We start from the raw sequence: 20,545 nt of genomic DNA on the forward strand, positions 1-20,545 counted from the left end.
CACTTGATTACCAAAATGGTTATAAAAAACATGGCTACGTATTTAATACCGCAGTTCAAAATATATGAACTTCACATATTCATTGTATCAGATTTATCATCACGGGTTTGTTACGAATCAACTTAACGGCCTCCTCCCAGTTGGCTTGTTAGCTCAATTGGTAGAGCGCTGCACTAGTATCGCAGAGGTCAGTGGTTCGAATCCCGTACAGGCCTGGTTTTTTTCAGGTCTGATTTTCGCTATTGCATAAATAGCGCTATCTACTGCGAAGGATCGTGCATTATACGTATTTAATACCGCAGTTCAAAATATATGAACTTCATATATTCATTGTATCTGATTTATCATCATGGGTTTATTGCGAATCAACTTAACGGCCTGCTCCCAGTTGGCTTGTTAGCTCAATTGGTAGAGCGCTGCACTAGTATCGCAGAGGTCAGTGGTTCGAATCCCGTACAGGGGCCAGGTTTTTTTCAGGTCTGATTTTCGCTACTGCATAAATAGCGCTATCTACTGCGAAGGATCGTGCGTCATACGTAAAACATGGCTTTGCTGCCAGAACTGAACTGTAATTTCCATGTGCATAATCATGTTTCCCTTACCTGCGCCTGGTATGATGCAGTTAAGAATTAAACAAACCACGGCAGTTTTGAACGGTAAAACTGGAAGATTCCTTACAACAAAACTGGTGGTAATTTTTTCGTCGCGAGAGCCGTAACACTTCTTTACATTGCTATGGCCTTGTTTCCTAATTTCTGTGGTTCGCTGCGAGGTGCTGGCGCCCAACAAATGATTACCGCCAACCGTTGTTTGAGTTCGCAGTTCAGCGAGGCTTAGCTGCTCATGAGTTTCAAATGGATGAACTGACTCGGGATACGGATGGGCGAAAAGCGATCCACGGGGTAATAGAACATGACTTGGTACATGAAGACTATTTTGTGTAAGAAGCAATGGCCTCACATTATGTTTCTTCGACACAGTTCTTTGATTTTCCTCCTCGTTGGTACGCGCCATTTTTTCCAGTTTCCACTGTAATCGATTTCAGACCAGTTCAAATATTTTTAGCCTTCAAATTCTTACAGCTTAGTTTTTCTGTAAGTGAAAAATGTGTTTACCGAACGTCAAATTTGCATTCATCCTGTATCCCTGCTAAAAAAAAGTTCATTTACAAGTAATTACTCTTTTCAATGCGGCAGCAGTGTTTGTTTAAGTTGTTTGTCAAGAGCTTGGGATTTTCATCTCTAATAACATTTCTTATAAACTCAGAGCACTCAATCATTGAATCGATGACGTCGTGGTTATTCCACTCTAACGGGGAGAGAACGTGTTTTCTTTTGGTGTCAAATAATGATCCAAAGGAAACTCAGAGGAAATGATAATGGTGTATACTTATTGTTAGCTGTTTCCGGTTGATTTTCATATCAGGAAAATTGTGTCAACTGCCAGGAAAGAAGATTTTGTTCTTTGAGAACAAATTGCTCAATTTTAAACTTAACCGCCTATCGCGCCTATGATAGAAGCATCGATCACTAATTAATTTAGCTCAACTTTTTTAGATTTTTTCTAATAAAGTTTTAAGCTTGATTGGAAATTCACTCTTCAATCATAAAGCCGATTTTCAATCATAAGGAGGTGTTATAGAAAAAAACGAAGGATACCTTGGAAACGAAAAGGTGCCATTGTGAGCATTCTTTTCTCGCATTCACATGTTCATATGCTCTTAAAAGGCTGATTGATGATAAGTGTCCCAGTACGGATCACTCGCCGCTATCAGTGACAACTGAGAACTCACCAAAATCACCTGTTTCACTCTACTATTCTGCAAGTAAATGGCAATTATATCTATGATTATATCTGTCAGTCAGTTGAATCGTGGGACATGCAATTAAATCTTACTGATTGGTAATGGGAAGTAGCAATTTATGAGTGAGACACGGATTGATACACAAGATAAATACGTATGATGGACGATCCTCGCAGTAGATAGCGCTATTTATGCAATAGCGAAAATCAGACCTGAAAAATTCAGGCCTGTACGGGATTCGAACCACTGACCTCTGCGATACTAGTGCAGCGCTCTACCAATTGAGCTAACAAGCCAACTGGGAGCAGGCCGTTAAGGTCAGTGGTTCGAATCCCGTACAGGCCTGATTTTTTCCAGGTCTGATTTTCGCTATTGCATAAATAGCGCTATCTACAGCGAGGATCGTCCATCATACGTATCTAATATCGCAGTTCAAAATATATGAACTTCATATATTCATTGTATCTGATTTATCACTTTCACGGGTTTATTACGAATCAACTTAACGGCCTGCTCCCAGTTGGCTTGTTAGCTCAATTGGTAGAGGGCTGCACTAGTATCGCAGAGGTCAGTGGTTCGAATCCCGTACAGGCCTGTTTTTTTTTTTTTTAGGTCTGATTTTCGCTATTGCATAAATAGCGCTATCTACTGCGAGGATCGTCCATCATACGTATCTAATACCGCAGTTCAAAATATATGCGGAACTTCATATATTCATTGTATCTGACACAAGATAAAGACGGAAAAAATATTGAGGCATGTTTTCATATTTTATTTTTCAAATAGCCGACTCGAGTGGACCTTAATATAACACAAAGGGAAGTATAGGGTCTAAAGTAATCGACGTGGTGTGTTTCAGGAAGGGAACTCTAAACTCAGTGCTCTATAGATTTTAACTTTCGGGTGCAAAGGGAGTGAGGACATTCTTTGTGCTTGAAAATTTGCGCTGGAAGTTTTGCAGTGACTCCGCGGAAAAAATAAAGATGCAGATTGACTCTACATCTTCAGTGGGATAACCTTTTTACAGTATTACTGTGATGTCAAAAACACAGCAAAAAGTACTAGAGGTCATCAAGTGTGGTGGATAGCGAGTACTTTTATCACGGTGTGGCCTTATTGTCGAATTATGTTTTGAAATTTGATTTACTGTCTGTTTACTTCCTTTCCATTCTATTCCAAACAATATGTTAAGGGTTTAGTGAAGCAGTTCAGTAAATGATCGTTCCAAATTCTAATAATATTCGTCTAAATTATAAGGCGTGAAGATGATTCTCGAACCCAACGCGCTCACTAGGGTGCGTCTGTACATGTCAATGATACATTGTCTTCTTAGCTGGGCAATTGACCTGTGGCAATGTGAGATCTTAATTTGATCTTGCACCTCTTGGCTTAAATTATGGACTGTCTCCTGACTTCGTGAAGCTATTGATGAACTGGTTCCATATCTCTCAAGTTGTTGATATATTACCACTACACGTGATGCTTACGTAATTTTTGTGAGATAAATGGGTCCTGAGTCTTGGGTTGAGGTTGTAATGAGGTCAGGGCACAATCATAATGCAACAGCTCTACAGCAGCAGTTGGGTCCTGAGTCTTGGGGTGGGGTTGTTATGAGGTCAGAGCACGATCATAATGCAACAGCTCTACAGCAGCAGTAGTTTGGACCACAATCAGCCACAGTGCAAGAGTGATGGCGAAACACAGCCAATCCTAGTTTGTGAGAATCTGTATATTCATCATAATTGTCCGCTAAGGCAGGTTGTCTTTTGTAGACGTGCAAAGACTCAGTACAATCCCAGGTTAGGTTATGAACTTCCTTTGGTCCTTGTTGTCGTAACTTTTTGTCTGTACAGATGTGCTTGCAGTCATATTTCTCCCCACAGGTCCTAAATAAGCATATTTATAACTGAGTACATTCAGGTAGCAGCTGAGGTACTGGTTCAATAATGACAGCGCAAATAATGTCTGCAGCGGCAGCATTTAGATTTCTTACAGTTCTATAGCAATGATACATCAAGTCATTAACAATCTGTTCTTAAAAAAAAAACACAGTTTTCATATTTACTCTTCACTCATTAATCCCAGTTAGTAAAGTGGATATGCTGACCGGATAAATAAAGCCATCATCATCATTGTTACTGACAAAATGTTGATGTCACTTTAAACACCTGTGTTGATATAATTTTTTTCGTAAGGGACCAGTTATCATTTACCGCCGGGGTGGGAGTGAGGGCTATTTGAACGATCACATAGGTTTTCAGGGGGAATAGAGAGAGGATCAGTGGTTAACAATGGGTGGTCCCTAACTAATCGTTTTGCTTGTGAGATATGATAGCCGCTGACTGGCTTGACTGTCTTTAATGTTTTTAAAATCAAAATTTATTTTATGAATGAAATGTATTGTGAAGGTGAGCTACAAGTGTAAACTTCCATCCTCGGTGAGTCGGTTTCAGTAATTCACCATAAAATTAAAATTATTTTGTTTTATGATACATTACAAATGTTAGTTACCGTCTGACTGCGTATATTAGGCCTGGTCCGTTACTGGGAATGGCTGCACACGTTGCCATAGCAATTTCGTCCAAATAGTTGTAAAAGTATGAGCGAAATCCTCTTCGCACTCGCAAGTGATCTGGAAGAGATATTTGTAAACAGTTCTTTCAGAAAAGTTAATTTATGAAAGTATAAAAACCCACTCAACAATACGAAATGGAGTTTTAGCGTTGAACTTATTTGACGTTTTGTGTCTCATGATCAACAGAATAATGGCAGACAGTATCGGCCTCATATCAATTACACTTCCTCCAGGCCGAAAAAGTGTTTACCGGTAGCTTCACTCACAAAACATCTCTATATTGTCGCGTGCGCATTTTGCGTTTCGAGTAGACGCCACCTTCACAGTCAGTCTCGTACTGTGACTTTTCTTTAACCTACAGTAACTTTGATTAACCATATTTCAAGATCGACCCTATTTTCCTCGACCGTACCTTCCACCATTACGCTTTCAATCACCTCTCATTAAGCTTGGCCCTTTTTAACCTTCTCGGAATTTTAAATTGGTTGATGAACATTGAAAAGTAAATCATAATAGTTTCTTTCTTCAAAACTTTGACCTAGCAACCGAAAAAAATTTGATTTAAAAAAGTGGTTCATTATCAAGCGGTGACATTTGACATATGCCTCATCATTATAACAAAAAAAATATCTTAATCTAATTACATATTTTTAAAGAAACAATGTAGGAAAGCTCTTACGTCTCTTACTCTAAACAATTTTGCTTTGATAACTGGAAGCAACGGGTTCCAGTGGAAGTGATTTGGTCCATGAATCAAGTTCAAACTGATGAAAGGCCACGGTGTGTAAATTATCACGTACCTTGTAAATGATCCCTCTTAACAGAATCAGCGCCTAGGAAAATAGAACCACCAGCTAAACTCATAAGCATAAAAAACGTCTTAACAATGTGAACAATCATCGCTCTGGAGGCACAGCAAAATTCTTTCCCCTTGAAAGCGTTTTTAGATTTTCAAGGCGATAAATGATGATTTCACCGTCTACTGTCACCGAATGCTAAAAAGTCGCCATTTTGCCGTCGAAAATAGAGGTCATGTTTTTTCCCGGAACTTGTTGCTGTCGTGATCTGCTGACCCAGACAACAGGTGGTATAACACATCATTTTGTCAAGCAACGATCAACGCGTAAATTCTCTTCTACCGCACTAATAACTGACTGAGAACAAAGTAAGGAGATTCAATCGACCCATACATACATTCTTCCACCATTCTTCGACCCATACATACATTCTGAGCCAACTGCTCAGAAAAGCAACAACATCTCATTCCAAACTCACTGCATTAAAAAACTTCCCACATTTCTCAACTTCATCTGAGCCATTAACCAGTTTTAAAGTTAATTTTTTTTCTTGTGTACTTGTGGTAAGTCACAGCAGAATACTTAAAGGCTATGTAGTTAAGAAGCCACAAGCTAAAAGCTTTCACTCAAGTGTTGTTTTTACGGACTATGATTGGACACCAGTTGAGTAACCCGGAGTACATGTAGGATAGTTTGTCAAAAATGAGTTTATTTTTGAGTGGCAAACAGGTTTTTTAGAATTTACTCAGTGACTCCTGTTGATACCAAATAAATGCTGGGATGAATCTCGCACCCTTTTAAACAGCACTCATTTAAGGTACATAGGTCCTCAAGGCTGGGACCCAGGGCAAAAAGGTTCACACCAGGAGCTTGTGGTTCACGCATGACGACAGAGCGAGCTTTTTCTTTCTTCCTAACTTCCTGAGTAATGGAACTCTCTCCTCTCAGGTTTTCTCACAAAGGCGTCAAAAAGTTGTATTGGGGAAAAATTTAAACTGTCTCCTTAAGCTAATCCTGGTACATCTCGCTACATTTCATTTCAAGCAAAATTTGCTAACTTGCGCAGATACACCGTCATTTGGAAAACTTCCTTGAAATTTAAAACAATTATTAGTAACTATGTCTCTTTAAAGCATTTTCCGCACGAACTGCAAAAGTTACTGCTCGACTGGCATTTGGTTGAACATTCCGGACAAACTTTTCCCACAATATTTGTTTGTTCACTTCCCTGAACCGTACTATATGCAAGCTCGTTGTCATTGGCTGAACAATTTTGTCCCAGGCTGCGCTTCTGATGGTGTAGATACTCGACCATTGGGTATGAGAAACCTGGTGCCGAGCCATAAACATGATAGCGTCCAGGTGCAGGTCCCACAGGGCCTTGATAAGCTGGCCGTGTTTGGCGAGTAATAAAGCCTGGATGCATTCCTGCAGTGTAGTGCATCACAGGATTTTCAGGTGAGTTAAGCGAAGCCATTGCTTTTTCATGACTCGGAAGTACACATTCTATTGCTCTCAATACGTCTCCATGACAACCTTTCCAAATCAGCTCCAGCACACTCCGCTTCTGAGTTGGGAAGAGTCTGGAAAGGAGCTCTAACGGATGCAGTCTTCCTTGGTAACTTTGATTCTGGTTTCCAGGACTCTTCAGATTCTCGTTAGTGCTGTCATCCGTACGAGTCAAAGAATCTCGTTCTTTGTTGTGTTTGCTTGGTTCTTTGTAATCCCGGATGTCACCATTTGGTTGGCCGTTTGAGTCATCACTGTCATAAAACACACTGTCATCTCCTGCCTCAGGGGGGGAGGGGTACGACGATTCCATTTCTGAGAACTTGCGCTTCAGGCCTACAGCAATAAAAAAAGGATTTTATACCATTCACTCTTGTGACGAGAAAAAAATAAGAAAAGAAATGGCCTCACCACGAACATATAACTTTCTCCGTGTAAATGCGTGATAAACTATTTAGTGATAACTGGGGACTGCGGCAGACACAGGGAACTGAAGAAGTTTACACTTTTATCGAGAAACCATAAGCAAGAACTGAAACCTGGGAAAATAATTCAAAGACGTGAAGAAGGAAAAAGGACAGAAGTACATGATTTCTTTGTTTCCGTGCTTGATCTTGGGGCTTTGATTGCGGCTTTGAGCGAACATTTTCATTAGAAGATACTCGAATTTGGTACGAACATAAAGCCCGGCTTTAACGACATAAACATAATGGAAGAATCCGGCTTAACTAAAACTCCTAACATAAGGTTCTTTTTTTAACTTCGAATCAAGGTTGGATGTTCAAGTGATTCCTGCATTTAATTGTATTTGCTTTTAGCTATGGTTATCGGTCTTTTCTACCGTCCGATATTTACACTGACTTGTAAAAAGATACATAAAGATTTCAAAAGCTTTAGAAGAAACTCATAAAAACGTTCCTAATTAAAATCAAAATATGTTTATTTACCTTCCACTGAAACTCAAATTGCCTTAAATCTTTGTGAAATTTGTTAACCAGCTTGATTCTCGAAGGTCGCGACAATTTTTTAATTTTATCAATCAAGCGGAAATCGTTTCTGTATACTCTAATTGCATTCGGCTGATAAAAGAGAGTGCATGGGATATACCTTTAACAAAAGTGTAACCGAAAAATAGAAATGAAAATTGGTTCAGGGAAGGAAAGTAAACTAGTGGATGCCAGAAATTTTCGGCACTACTGGTCACTGAGAGTAAAAGAAACAAAACGCCTGTAACTATCAAACAAATCGATAGGATAATCCCTTTCACTGGTACGATGTATTCTACAGGCCTCCATTCAAAAACATGTCTGAATATGACCATCGATTTTTCATGTTTATCAAATGACCTCTACAATTGCTTTTATTTGTTATGTTTTTTTTTTTCCTAGTCCTTATCAGAGAGCGAATGTTTTACTTTCATTCAGCGTTAAACATTGAGTGCCTGGTTCAAGAGTTCTCCTGATTAATGAAACAGTTTTAATCAAATAATGGTCAAGGTCATCTCACTAAAGGAACACGGTGTTCTCTTGTAAGTCAGTTGTCTTCTGGGCGGTTGTGATAAATACAGAATTTTACATGCAGCGGTTCAATTTTTTTTTTTGTTTGTTTTCAGTTCAAAATGCTTTGCCTCTTTCATTAAATGAGCGAGTTTTCTTTTTTTTTTTTTTTTGAAGAGGTGTAACTGATTATTTTCTCACCTGGCACCGATGAAAGCGAAGAGTGTATGGCCGGATCAACGTCATTCAAAGCTGTGTTATTGTTAGCATCGAACTGTGCAGATGTTGGGCATATGATGCTGGGTAATACTTCATTTGAACCTGTCGCTTGTGGCCGATACACTACACAGCCGGGGTCCACGCTGACGGCAGTGTTCCGAAACTGGCCAACCGCCGTGGGCGCTGGCGGTGTTACCTCGTCCTCCTCCCGTTTGAGCGCCACTTGCGCCGCCATCAGGCGCTGTCGCTCAATTATTAAGCTGCATTTTGAACAGGAGCAGTCTTTCCATTGACAGAATCGCTTATGACCTTTCAAAATTGATTCAACGCCGTGATTCCGACATCTCGCACAGCGAGGATACCGAGGTACATTTTCATCGCCTCGAAGATCTTCAGACATTCTTGCTTGTTACAGTGCGGTTTTCGTTTTCGACACACTCCGCGACATCCACAGTTCTGGACGAAATTGTTAGTTTTTCAATTTACGCTTTTCCAATTAATTACCGTCAAACAGTTGATATATCACCTACTGTATTTCTGTTGTTAATGAGTCCTATTGTTTGGGTTAAGTTTGATTCGAGTTGTCATTGGCTGATGCAGGATTAAGCGTCATTTTCTCACAACATCGGCTTAAACCTTTTTGTTAGCCGACAGACCGTGTTAGTCAGAACACCTCTATTTTTATGGTAATTTGTAAACAACCTCAGAAGGTTATTCTTTCTTTTTTTTTTCGTTCGAAAGTAATGACAACTTGCATTCAATGCCTTGGTTACGGCAGTCTCAACGTTTCAACAAACAGACATAATTATCGAGGCAGATTTTTGAATGTACGCACATAAAAAGAGGCATTCCAGACTTAGTTTGGTTGATTTTGTTGTCATTTTGTGTTTGCTGTGAGCTTTCCTTCAATTTGAATGCAAATAGCACTTCCTCTGGGTATTGCTTTTCAATTCAAAATACATTTTTATTCAAAAAAATTCGACAGCTTTCAGCCGGAGACTTTGGGGTCTATTGTGTTATGCCTCATCATTCAAAGCCTCCCGACGTAAGTAAATGATGTGGACGGGTATTCTGAAGTTGCTCCGTCATGGGCTTTTAGTCGCTTTGTTTGAATCTATAGAGAGTCCACCTTCGCTTCTCACCGCTTGGGTTTCTAGGAAAATTGAATTTTACTCATTAGTTTTATTCAAAAGCTGTCATTTATACTTTGTTTAATTTCCGTTCAACAGTCAACATGAACAACTTGAGCTTCAAGTTGACTTAATTGAAAAACATTACGCTCTGACGAAAAGACGGGATCCACGACACCTTGTTTAAGTCTCCGCAAGCCCTGTTTAAGACAGAAGTGTTTAATCTTTGAAAAACCTGCACAGACTCCGAGAGCATCTGGAGGAACCTTATTCATTCAGTTACATATTTGGCGCCGCAGCGTGGAGCGAGAAACGTGCAATCCTAGAGTGGAACTAAGTAAAGGACTCGAATTAAAAGGAAAGTACGGTATTGTTATTCAAATACAAGAGGTTCATAAACACTATTTGGCTTTCCATTTCTAAACAAGTACTCATCATTTTAGGATAGAGTTTTGTAATATAATTATGTCTGTGAGTTATATCGCATTCATTCAGTTTATGTCATAGCATCTGGTCTTTTGTTACCGAGCCTACTTGCTCTTAGGCGTTTGACTGATAAAAGTTCGCTGTGTTCATGCTGTACGAAAAGCTGAAATATTGAGTGAATCAGCTTAAAAAGTCAACTAATTCAGTCACTTTTGTCCGACTTAGATGATACCAACATAACTCCACTGAAATAGTTGGAACATTACATTTTCAATGTACAGACTAATTTTATTTCAAGTTGATCAAAGATAAAGATTTATCTCATCATTTTCTCATTCATGATGTATCAGTTTTGAAGCCTATGGTTTGTTCCCAAGTGCTGAATGACTGATGTATTACATCTACCGCTGTAAGAAAAGTAATAACATTCTATGAGGCGTTATTGATAATTTATATTACATTGCTCTCTTATTGCTCTACCGCAATAAGAACAGTAATAACATTCTATGAGGCCTCGTTGATCGTTTGTATTGCATTGCTCTCTTTATCACAGACGAAATAAACTAATCTTTCATTCCTAGGAGAAAATAGAAAGCTTTGCGGATTATTATTATGTTTTCTCATAAGAGAGGAATTTAGGATTTACAACCAAAATTAGAACTTTCACAAAGCTTGACAGATTAAAAAAAAACTGAAGGTTGAAGTCAATTTTCTATGCCTGAACCCTGCTCTTCACGCTAGTGTAGACTGAAGGTACGGAAAAAAATATCAATCGACTACCGACACAACAGTAAGATAATGTTCTATATTAAACTTGTCATTCTAGCTATCGGCGCTCCTGCTTGAGGTACAGCGCATGTCTCTACGTTGTTAATTTCGGACTACTCTAAGCTGGTACGAAAATAGTTTTATGATACAAGTTTACATTTGTATTCAATTACCTTATTGTGTTCTATAACTTTACATTCTTTAGGGCAAGGCTTTGGAACAACTTTACTTTAACACATAATAAAATATTGAAAAATTGAAATAATGGAAAAATAAAAGAAGCCATTATACGTCGCTGTTTATGTAAATTCCACAAAAAACTACTACTTTTGAACGGCTGTGCCTAGAGCACTTCACCAAGTATCTCTTATTGACTGTACTTAGGATGTTAACCGATATGAAGCCCTCGTTAGCGAGAATTCCTTGTCAGTGATACACTCTAACTGAAATTACTGAATATGTCGCCTATCTTTCTACAACTATACCAAACTATTTCTGAGACTATTTCTTTGTTGTATAAAATAATAAAATAGCTTAGAAAACATAAGAAAAAGCTCTAAGAACTTTCAGTATTAAGTAGTAGTATTTACAATTCCCCAATTGATTCACGTAGCCTGGCTATTACGATTCAGATAAACACTAATAATAATCTTTACTAGGACAATTTTCGTTTTGTAAACGGCCGAGTGACAAGCGCTACAAGCACTAATGCTCTCAAATCTTTCTGTTATTGATCACCAGTCTATCACTCGTAAGTATGTAGATATAGTTCAAACTCAATTCTTACAAACAGAAATATCTACCCTATTTGTTCCAGTTTCACTGGCTCATTTTGGATTAACTATTTCTAATATATTCAAGTTCTTTTATTTTCTTATCCTCTGTAATGAAGTCATCGATTTTAGGGCTTTTCGTCAGCCTCACTCTTAGGAGAGGTGTGGGGAGAATGAGTCGGAGGACTGCGATCATTCCTTTGTGGTAGTCGGTCCGCAGGAAACACTCTTCCAGCCGAGCTCATGGTCATTAAGGCAGCGGTTGCTGACCGCATACTTTGGCTATACCGCGTATCCTCAAGATGTGGAATTTTAGTCAAGCCAGGCATAGTTGAAATCGGTAGCGAGTTGTGCTCGGAGATGGAATGTATTAGCGTAGATGGTACGTCTGCGGTTTGACGCTTAGTAGGATCCTTGAGTACTGGTATAGGACCGGCTCCTGGGTAGTACACACATCCGGGACATTGGCCACTTGCACATTTAGAAGTTGCGTGGTACTCGACAGCACTCAATGGCATATTGTGAGGAAGAGTGGGAGACAGGGGCGAAAAGGCTGAATAGCTAGATGGTGGAGGGGGCCCGGGAAAGAGACCTCTAGGCACAGTGGCAAGTAACTGGCCCCGAGCAAGGGCTTCCTCGTGACTCGGAAGAACGGTCTCTATTGTCTGGATAACGTCACCTCCACACCCCTTTAGAATTAACTCCAGAACGTTCCTTTTTTGCTCCGGAAAGAGCCGTGTAAGGATGTTCATGTACCTGGAATGATCAGAGCTTGACATGACTTTGCTATCGCCATTTTGTAGGGATATCTTCTCGTGTCTCTGTCTTTTCGTTTCTGGTGACATTCTTAGCCGCCGCTCATCTTCGTCGTCGTCTCGTTCACGTTTCCATCTCGTGGAGAAACCTTCGGTGTTGTTGTCCATTGGAAATTCTAAAAAGTAAAAACATTGAATTTAATAACAGTGGCTGTTATTCAGTTATGTCCGTGTAAAATCTGCTCATCGCCAGTCTAAGATTTAGTTTATTTCAGGGAATGAACCACCACAAGAAAATCGACACTTGTCGACGAAACAGTAGCATTAAATGAGTGGTCCTTAGACTGATAACCTGTCAGCAGTGAATAACTCTAAGCTGACCACCCTCGCAGTCTATATTGCAGTTCTCTGCTACTGAGGGATCACTATAACATTTTTTAAAAATAATTCAATAATTTTTTTCTTTTCGAGGAGACAAAACTGACTGTGCACTGAATCTAGATGGGCTCTAATCACTTATCTGTTAAAGATAGAACCAGTGAATCAGCATTACGTCCTCAGTCAGTGTTAAAGCAGCCTTAATAGCAGTGAGAGCAGCACACATGGAAGTGACTTGTTAGGCGTTTACATAACGATTTATACCAAGGTATCTGTTGGTTCTCTTATCTAGCAGTAAATCTCTGATTAGATATCAACAATTCAGAATAAAAAAATGGAAAATCATAAGGAAAACACACAGGTCACAGATCGAATCCTGAAATCACGAAAACAGCGATGTATAGAAACTTCAATTGATATTACCTTCAATCACGAGTTTCGTTTTAGTTTCGTGCAGCCAGTAGTTAGAAGAACTCAGTTCTGTTCTGTTCGTGACTGCTAGTGATCCGTTCAAAACTGATGACTTAGTTTGCAATTTAATTTATGCAAATGACCACGCAAAAAAGACTCTTAAAAGCAAGCTAAACGCACGGTAACTATTGTTTATTTTTGCAATGCCTTAAAATGCAACTAGCTGACAGTTTGAAGTCATCTATTTTATTTCGATGGTAGAGCTTGTTGTTTTTCTATTGTCATCAATGTCAATTTTATACCAGCTTGACGCAACCTGCAATTTCCATTGGCCACAGGAAAAAAATTCAATAATTTTACATTCAAGGGGCGCCAAAAATTTTACATGGTGAACTTAGCATCGCTTAAATCTTATTTTTGCTGTCAAGAAAAGGTGAAATTCTTCGCTAACACAACCAAGAAATGATTGCAGAATTTTCCCGTCGACTCTAAGTTGACAAAACCTTAAATTACCTGTACTTACGAGGGGAAAGGTGGTGTTTAATCTTTATGTAAACTCCGCTGAGGAAACTTCCCAGCTAGAACTTCCTTGTTCCAAAGAATTTTGTGCCAAAGCACCTATGAAATGGGTAGATCCTATGGGACCACTTACTGTGTTTAAAGAAAGACTTGCGACATCAAACTAAGAGAAAACTGTGGCTTTTTCCTCAAAGATTGATACACTACACTGAGGGGTGCTTTCAGATTGATTTGAAAAGAAACTTCACAGCAAAAAAACATGTTCAATATCCGGTGATTGCGGGTTTAAAGAAGAAAATCACCAGATAAGAACATGAAATTGGAAGGTTGAAGTTCGTGCTCTGAAAACTTTGAGGGTGATAAGTATATCACCTCAGTTAACTTTACTGGCGGCGAGCAAATTTATATCGAGAATGAAAATTGTGCATATTTAGGTATATTCTAAGTAATAATTTAATTGGACTTTTACAAAAGAGGCATAAAAGCTTTTCAGTTACTTGTACACAGTTCATACACCAATCATATCTCATTAAATGTGTTCTCAAGCCACTGAAACGATAATGAAATTATAAGAAAAATCAAGGTTAGTATAGCAAATTTCAAGAAGTAACTAGCAGCACAAAAATCAAAAACTGTTTTTAATTTGCCATTGCACCATATGCCTTAAGATGACAGACTGGCCGCAAACATCGAATCATTTTTAGAGTATTACCATAATGCGGTTGATTATCACTCGAACATAAATGGCTGCTTCATTTTCCGCACGACAGAACAAATACACGAAAGGGATATGTCACCTAGGCAACCGCTACAGGTAAATAAGTGTTTTATCATTCAATATTCTTCCCTACTGTTTTAACAAACGTGTTAGCCTGACATCAATAAAAAATTCACACAACATATTTTCTCCGCTTGTAAAAAAGATTCATCAGTGTTAGACAATCTATGAATAGCTTCATAATTTAAGATAGAATATAAGTAGTAAAGTGAGAGTATCGTTAAATTTAGAAAGTGATCTGTGACTTTTGCCGTCACGGTTATACGTTAGCTCTTTAGTCAGTGACCGTCAGCATATGTCAAGTCACCGTGGGGCAAAGTCTAGCAACTCTAAGAACCTTATCGTGTGTCTCACTGGATCGATCATGTAGCAACCAACCACTATTTATCAAGTTGGTTTCAAATCACACTTACGATTGCAAAACTAGGGTATTTGGCAATGCCGTGACATGGTTCCTATAACGTTAACTAACTCAACTGTTCTCAGAAAGCGGTACACCTACAGAGAGAAGATTCTAATGCCACTTGTTGATATTCAGTTTGACTATTTGTCGGCTATTTTGACATATTTTAGTTTACTCTCAATAGAAAGCTATAATAAGTTGTAAATTAAATGACAGTTGAAAATTTGAAATGAAAAATAAGGTGTTACTTAAATGTGAACTGACAAACTCACCGACCGTAAAATGCTTTCGTTGTTCCGAGTTAATCCAACAGTTGAACTCAAATAGCGTCTGTCGTGAGCCAAAGTCAGTAAGTAAAGGCGATCACAGACGATTTCTGCTAACCATAGCAGGTTTTACTCATTTGGGAAGCCAGGTTACAATAAACATGACGCGTGCGGACTAGTTGTTGCCTCTACACAATATCACAGCTGGTCGATATAAACCACCAGTGCCTTAGAAAATCCTGGCTTTCTGATTGGCTGGACAAAGGCATCGACATGTAGCAGCATTAATTTCTTAGAACAGTAGATCACTGTTTTCTGGTTAAGATGAACTCCAAGGCTCAACTGTACACTTCAACATCAGCTTCACTGGAGTTTTTTAAAATTCTAGTAAAGCCGATATTGAGGCCTCTACTGTGTGTTATGTCAGTTTTCAATAAATCGGCCTGACCTTCTGTTTTCTTACATAGCAGCGTTCGAACTTTACCAGTGTTTACATAGAAAAAACTTAGACACGTGTTCTGAAATAAAGACTTGTAACACGTGTCGATAACATGGTTATTTGCACTGTGCTATTGTAGAGCCATTGCTTTGGCTTGAGCTGCGAAAATATTTCTCAAGCTGTTACTTTTTGTTTGATCCTTTGCTAGCTGAAATACAAGGTGAAAAATGTCTTTATTTCAAAATTCGTCAGTTTTAGCTCTTGATGTATGTCAAATATGGACTCGAAATCGCATAGTTCCTCACGAGAAAATGGGGAGATATCTTTCTTCACTGAAGATAAAGAGTCCAAAAGAATTTATGCAACAACTTTTCCAAGGGTGTTGTAATATACTGAAATTGCAGCTCCGAGGACATGGAAAACTGGTTCCGATTTTATTAATAAAGGCACAGTCTGCTAAAAATAGACAAAAGGTCTGAGCTTGCTCAAAAATAAACACAACACTTGCGTTGATTATAAACAAACTGTAAAATAAGTCAAATAAAAACATCCCGGTGACATTATAAACCCTGATTTGACTCCCAGTGACCAGAACAAACATACAGATTTTATTACAGAATAACACCCTAAAACTTTCCAGATTGTTCGCGGTCCAGAATGCAAATATTTTGTTGCATTTTTCTAGACTCGATACTTTATCAGTGTTTCGTTGATGATGTCATAATTATGCTGGCCTTAATTAAATCCACTTTAGTTTTAAATCACTCAATTTGGCTGGGAGAAGCCACTTCAACTTGTTCTAAGACTAACGAGTGCATTTTAACACCTAGCCAGGGGTCACAGCCACAAATAAATCAGACCTAATTGTGTTGGAATTTCGAGGTGGTAGTTATCGTTGATCAATGAGAGGTGTTCCTTCTATTTATCAAAATCCAAATTTCTTTTGGATGATGCAAGCTGTAAGTTTGGTTTCATGTAGACTTTATAAGACAATTATTTTGTGCTATTTGACGTCTTAAATCAAACTTTCAAATAGAATTAAGTCATACCGAGGTATAGTTCACGAGGAATAAACAGCTTTGGCCTGAGAGAAGTTGTGAATGTTTTTTCCAGCATGGTAATAATTGGAAAGTATTTAGCATAGAAGGAACAGGGCCAGGAAACAGAGACAAAGCCTAAATGTTTTTGCATTCCAATGGTTGCCTTTTTTTCAAGCAAGTTATATTTTAGGGTGTTACTAGGTTCAGCGTCATTTCAATACAGTATAACAAAACGTTTAGTCAAATATACTTTCTCAGCCTGAAAACCTTCCGAAAATTACCATCAGAAATTATTATTTACCTCGCGAGGGGCAGTAACAAAATGATTAAAACAGAAGGAAGTTACCTTACGTAACCCAGGCACTGTATTATTTTTCTTTGAAAGAAAACACAGGGGTTAATTTAGAAAAGAGAATGTGGATTGTGTATATCGCGGGCAAAATTGTCAACAACCGTCAAGCTTCAACTTTGTTAAACACAAGATAAGTAAGCAACTCCATAATATCCTATTCATACAAGCGCGCTTGAGACCGCGTGCGATGAATTGACTGCCTCTTATGTCATATGTCATAGTTCCTTGGTTATCCATATAGCGATGGCTAAATCTGTATAAACTAGGCCTGTCTGTTAAGATATCCTCGAAAATAACTGAAAACCCTATCTTGTTCATGTCGATTTTATTCAAAATTTCGATGTTTGAAACTTCGTTAATGCTGAGGTAAGTCTATACACTGATATCTTTGGCGTAATCTCTAGTTACCGTGTCATGGAAGAACTGAGCCGTGATTTGAACAGTACTTTTTTATATCTAAACTGGCTATCGGTATTTGATCTCGACGGCTATCAAGGCTGGTAGTTTTGCAACGAAGCGAGATAAGGAAAAGGGACCGCTTTTTGCTGTAGAATCACCTGAAGGGTTTGCAAATTTTGATAGCCAATCAGACGATTAAGTAATCAATTCATAAATAGTTACGTCAGCTGGAAGATCATTCCGACCTTAAATCGGATGATGTTTGCTCGTTTTATTACTGAAGGAGAATTTTGCAAAAAGAACTGCATTCAACTCACCATCGTTTGCACTGCTTGCGGGAGACCCCAGCTCATTGTTGGTATCGTCAATGTTTGGCGAGCTTGAGCGAGAAGACAAACTAGCAGTTCTTGGCAGTTGAGCATCCTTTGGGGATGTTGGTGAGGGTGGAATGATTCTTGGTGCCTTTTGTAGATTTTGATTAAAACACAACTGTACTGTGCCGTATGAAAGATGACCAACTTCCTCACTCTCTTGTTGTCTTCTAAGCGCCACTTGCGCGGCCATGACTCTTTGTCTTTCAGCTATGAGATTGCAATCCGCGCATGCACAATCTCGCCATTTACAGAACCGTTTGTGTCCTTTGAGTATGGATATTACCCCGTGATTTCGGCACCGAGCACACTTTGGTGAACGCTGAGCTATGGAACCCATTGGAGGCATCGGAGTTGACTTGATCTCGGTTGAACTCGGCTGGAATAAGAACAACAACATGTAAACCACACCAGTTTGAGAACTAAGGCAATCACTGCACCAGTCAAAGTGGTTGAAGTGGAATAAGGAACATAATTGAGCGTGTATTTATTTAACCAACAACAGGCTTTAGCATTCAGAGAACCTCTTATATCATCGTCTGGCCTCCAGCTAAAAAGCAGAAGACCCATTAAAGCCAAAATGCCACGAATTGTAATGACTGCACGAATTCTCTGACTTCAACATAAAACACGAAATACTACCAACTTGCTTTGCTGTACCTTAGTCCTTTGCAGTAGTTGTCTCGCAGCGAAATTTTGAACCTTAAAATTCTGTTTTGAACCCAAAAAGGAACAGTTTTGGTGCCCAGATCATCCGTCCTTCAGGCAGAACTAGTAGTACCTATTGTGAATTGTGAGAGACACTTCTAAGCGTGAGACAACAAACCGGTCTATTTCGGTCTCAGAGGCCCACTAAATTTAGCCACTTCTTTTGAATATATTAGTATGAATCGGTGAGAAATTTGCTTATCATTGTTCACAGTCACTGTGCGTAAAAATAATTTCCACAAAAATGTCTCGGCTTAATTTAATTGATGAAGTATAAAAATAGAAACTTCTGGAGTCACTTATCTATTCGACTAACGTGAAATTGTAACCTAATCCTCGCTCTTGACCGAAATTTCTGGTCATGCTATGGACGTGACCATTTAGAATTATCCACAAATCGTCACATTCTTTTCAGTGAAAAGAAATTAGCTGATAACAAACGAATTTGTTCTACAACGTAACAAAGTAACAGTTAAAGATTCCGCTCAATGCATCGCTCTACAGGTTTTTGAGTTTTGAAGGATCTGTGAGAGGCCTTGTGAACATATCTAAATGTTACAAATCTTAGCGCTTTACAATTACTTATTAATAACGAAAATGACAGATTTGAATTACTTTGTCAGAAAAAAAAATGGATGTACAAGTTCTGAAAAGAGAGTGCAAAGATAATGTTAAGTTCTCACTCTTCCGCATCAACTTAAAGTTCTGGCTTCATCAAAAAGAAAAGAAGAGTCTTCGGAACAAACTTGTTTCTTTCAAACAGCACGAAAAAAACGAGACACAGAGGATCACTGAAGCGCAACAACGACTGAACTGATATCAGAAACACAAAAAGCAAATCAAATTCATCGAAGAAACCTAACAAGAACAACTTTACCGAGGAATAAAGTGAACTTACGTTTGAGGTATTAAAGTTTGGACTTTCCGTTGTAATGTTACTAAACGACTAATCTACTAAATATTACTAATAACTACACTTGATACGTCAGTTCATCATCTGGGGTCAAGGTTGTAGCTCAGCCATTCTGGCACATTCTTCAGTCTAAACAAAACAGGTTTACTGCTCATTGTTGCTATGACAATACAAACAACCTGTCAAGGTACAAGTGAAACAATTCGTGGATAGCAAGTCCTGACGTTTTTATAGGTGGTTAAATACAAGTTGTTATTTTACCTTATTTTGAAGTTATGTTAAACTTTTCGACCTGAAGTAAAATCAAAACAAGGGCAGGGTGTTTGCTCGAGGTAGAAAATGATTTGAAAATGTGATGCATTGCATTGTGAAATATGTTTCAATGCTTTGAGGAAATCGGTGAAAAGCTAGCAGGATAACAAATGGAAAGGTGCAAAGCTTAATTGCTCATTAAACTAAATGACGGTGGACGACAGAAATTGCGCAACTTTGATAATTGAATTTCATTTCTCAACATGGCTTCACTGATATTACTCAAGTTATTGGAAACAATTTCTTTACCACACTGATATAATACAAAATTTATAAGCTCATGAAAAGTAAATAATACCTAACAAAGATCAACAGTGAAGCTAAAAAGAAAAGTTATAAATGAATATCTTATATAAACCTCTCGTGGCACTGCGGGGCACTGCGACATATTCATGAGTTAGCTGATCTTCATAAAGTTTGAAACATTTCCACGTGGCCCCCCTGAAGGGTTCACATAACAAAGAACGGTTTGTTATACTATGCTCTGAAAAAACTTTATTAACTTTGTCAATGGCATTGAAGCAGACTCTCTGGTTATAATCTGCTGATACATTGTATCAGAGCATGTCAGCTGTGTTCAGATATAAAAAAATGCGGTGATAGGTCGTATTCTAGGTTTTCATTTGAGGAAGATTAAACTGTTGGAATATTAGTATATGTATTTCCTTTCCAGTCGTAAATGTTTCATAAAACAATCCTTTATATCCTTTTAGAAGGTGTCATAAATGTCATGACATATCTGTCATAGCAATTCATAAGAGTGAAATAAAAACCAAAATGCGGCAATAAAATTATAGAGTTTTCGTAAAGATTGGTATTTCGCAAGAGCACTATTAATGAAGTTAGTCACCGTTGTTTTGATAGTTTGCGCGTCACTCGTAGAACTAAACGTATCGACAAACACAGCGTGAAATTAAACGCGAACTGATTAACTTGATTGGGATCACAGTGACATTGTAAGCCAAGATCAGGGGATCTTTTGTCTTCGTTGAAGTTATCTATCT

At 38.4% G+C, this 20,545-nt stretch overlaps 3 protein-coding genes and 1 long non-coding RNA gene across 12 annotated transcripts in view; 1 reads left to right on the forward strand and 3 right to left on the reverse strand.

The window, feature by feature from the left end:
• Nucleotides 1-2,561: 2,561 nt before the first annotated feature.
• On the reverse strand, nt 2,562-5,735 carry LOC111331865 (uncharacterized). The gene is made up of 3 exons (XM_022937070.2): nt 5,180-5,735; nt 4,316-4,436; nt 2,562-3,690 (listed from the first exon to the last, which is right to left on the reverse strand). The coding sequence occupies exons 1-3, from the start codon at nt 5,277-5,279 to the stop codon at nt 3,432-3,434; spliced, it is 480 nt and encodes a 159-aa protein (XP_022792805.1). The 5' UTR covers nt 5,280-5,735; the 3' UTR covers nt 2,562-3,431.
• A 130-nt stretch (nt 5,736-5,865) lies between these two features.
• Nucleotides 5,866-9,097, reverse strand: LOC111331863 (doublesex and mab-3 related transcription factor 3, truncated-like). Its single transcript, XM_022937067.2, has 2 exons — nt 8,383-9,097; nt 5,866-7,021 (listed from the first exon to the last, which is right to left on the reverse strand). Exons 1-2 carry the CDS (start codon nt 8,798-8,800, stop codon nt 6,294-6,296), a joined length of 1,146 nt encoding a protein of 381 aa, XP_022792802.1. The 5' UTR covers nt 8,801-9,097; the 3' UTR covers nt 5,866-6,293.
• A 201-nt stretch (nt 9,098-9,298) lies between these two features.
• On the forward strand, nt 9,299-10,313 carry LOC111331868 (uncharacterized). The gene is made up of 2 exons (XR_015988557.1): nt 9,299-9,445; nt 9,630-10,313. It is a non-coding gene; the product is annotated as an uncharacterized LOC111331868 (long non-coding RNA).
• Nucleotides 10,314-10,747: 434 nt separating this feature from the next.
• The window catches only part of LOC111331862 (doublesex- and mab-3-related transcription factor A2), a 33,913-nt gene continuing 24,115 nt past the window's right edge, over nt 10,748-20,545 (reverse strand). For 5 of the 9 annotated variants that reach the window (XM_022937063.2, XM_022937066.2, XM_022937064.2 and 2 more), the window contains exons 2-3: nt 17,555-17,987; nt 10,748-12,428 (exon numbers count right to left, since the gene is read on the reverse strand). In XM_022937063.2, coding sequence (XP_022792798.1) covers nt 11,626-12,428; nt 17,555-17,987 — 1,236 coding nt within the window. In that variant the 3' untranslated portion in view covers nt 10,748-11,625. Of the gene's footprint in view, nt 12,429-17,554; nt 17,988-18,254; nt 18,811-19,214; nt 19,354-20,545 lie in introns of those variants that run through there. The other 4 variants (XM_088724642.1, XM_088724644.1, XM_088724641.1 and 1 more) reach the window with 4 other exon arrangements.

This window comes from Stylophora pistillata, chromosome 6, assembly GCF_964205215.1.
Source record: "Stylophora pistillata chromosome 6, jaStyPist1.2, whole genome shotgun sequence".
Classification (NCBI taxonomy): domain Eukaryota; kingdom Metazoa; phylum Cnidaria; class Anthozoa; order Scleractinia; family Pocilloporidae; genus Stylophora; species Stylophora pistillata.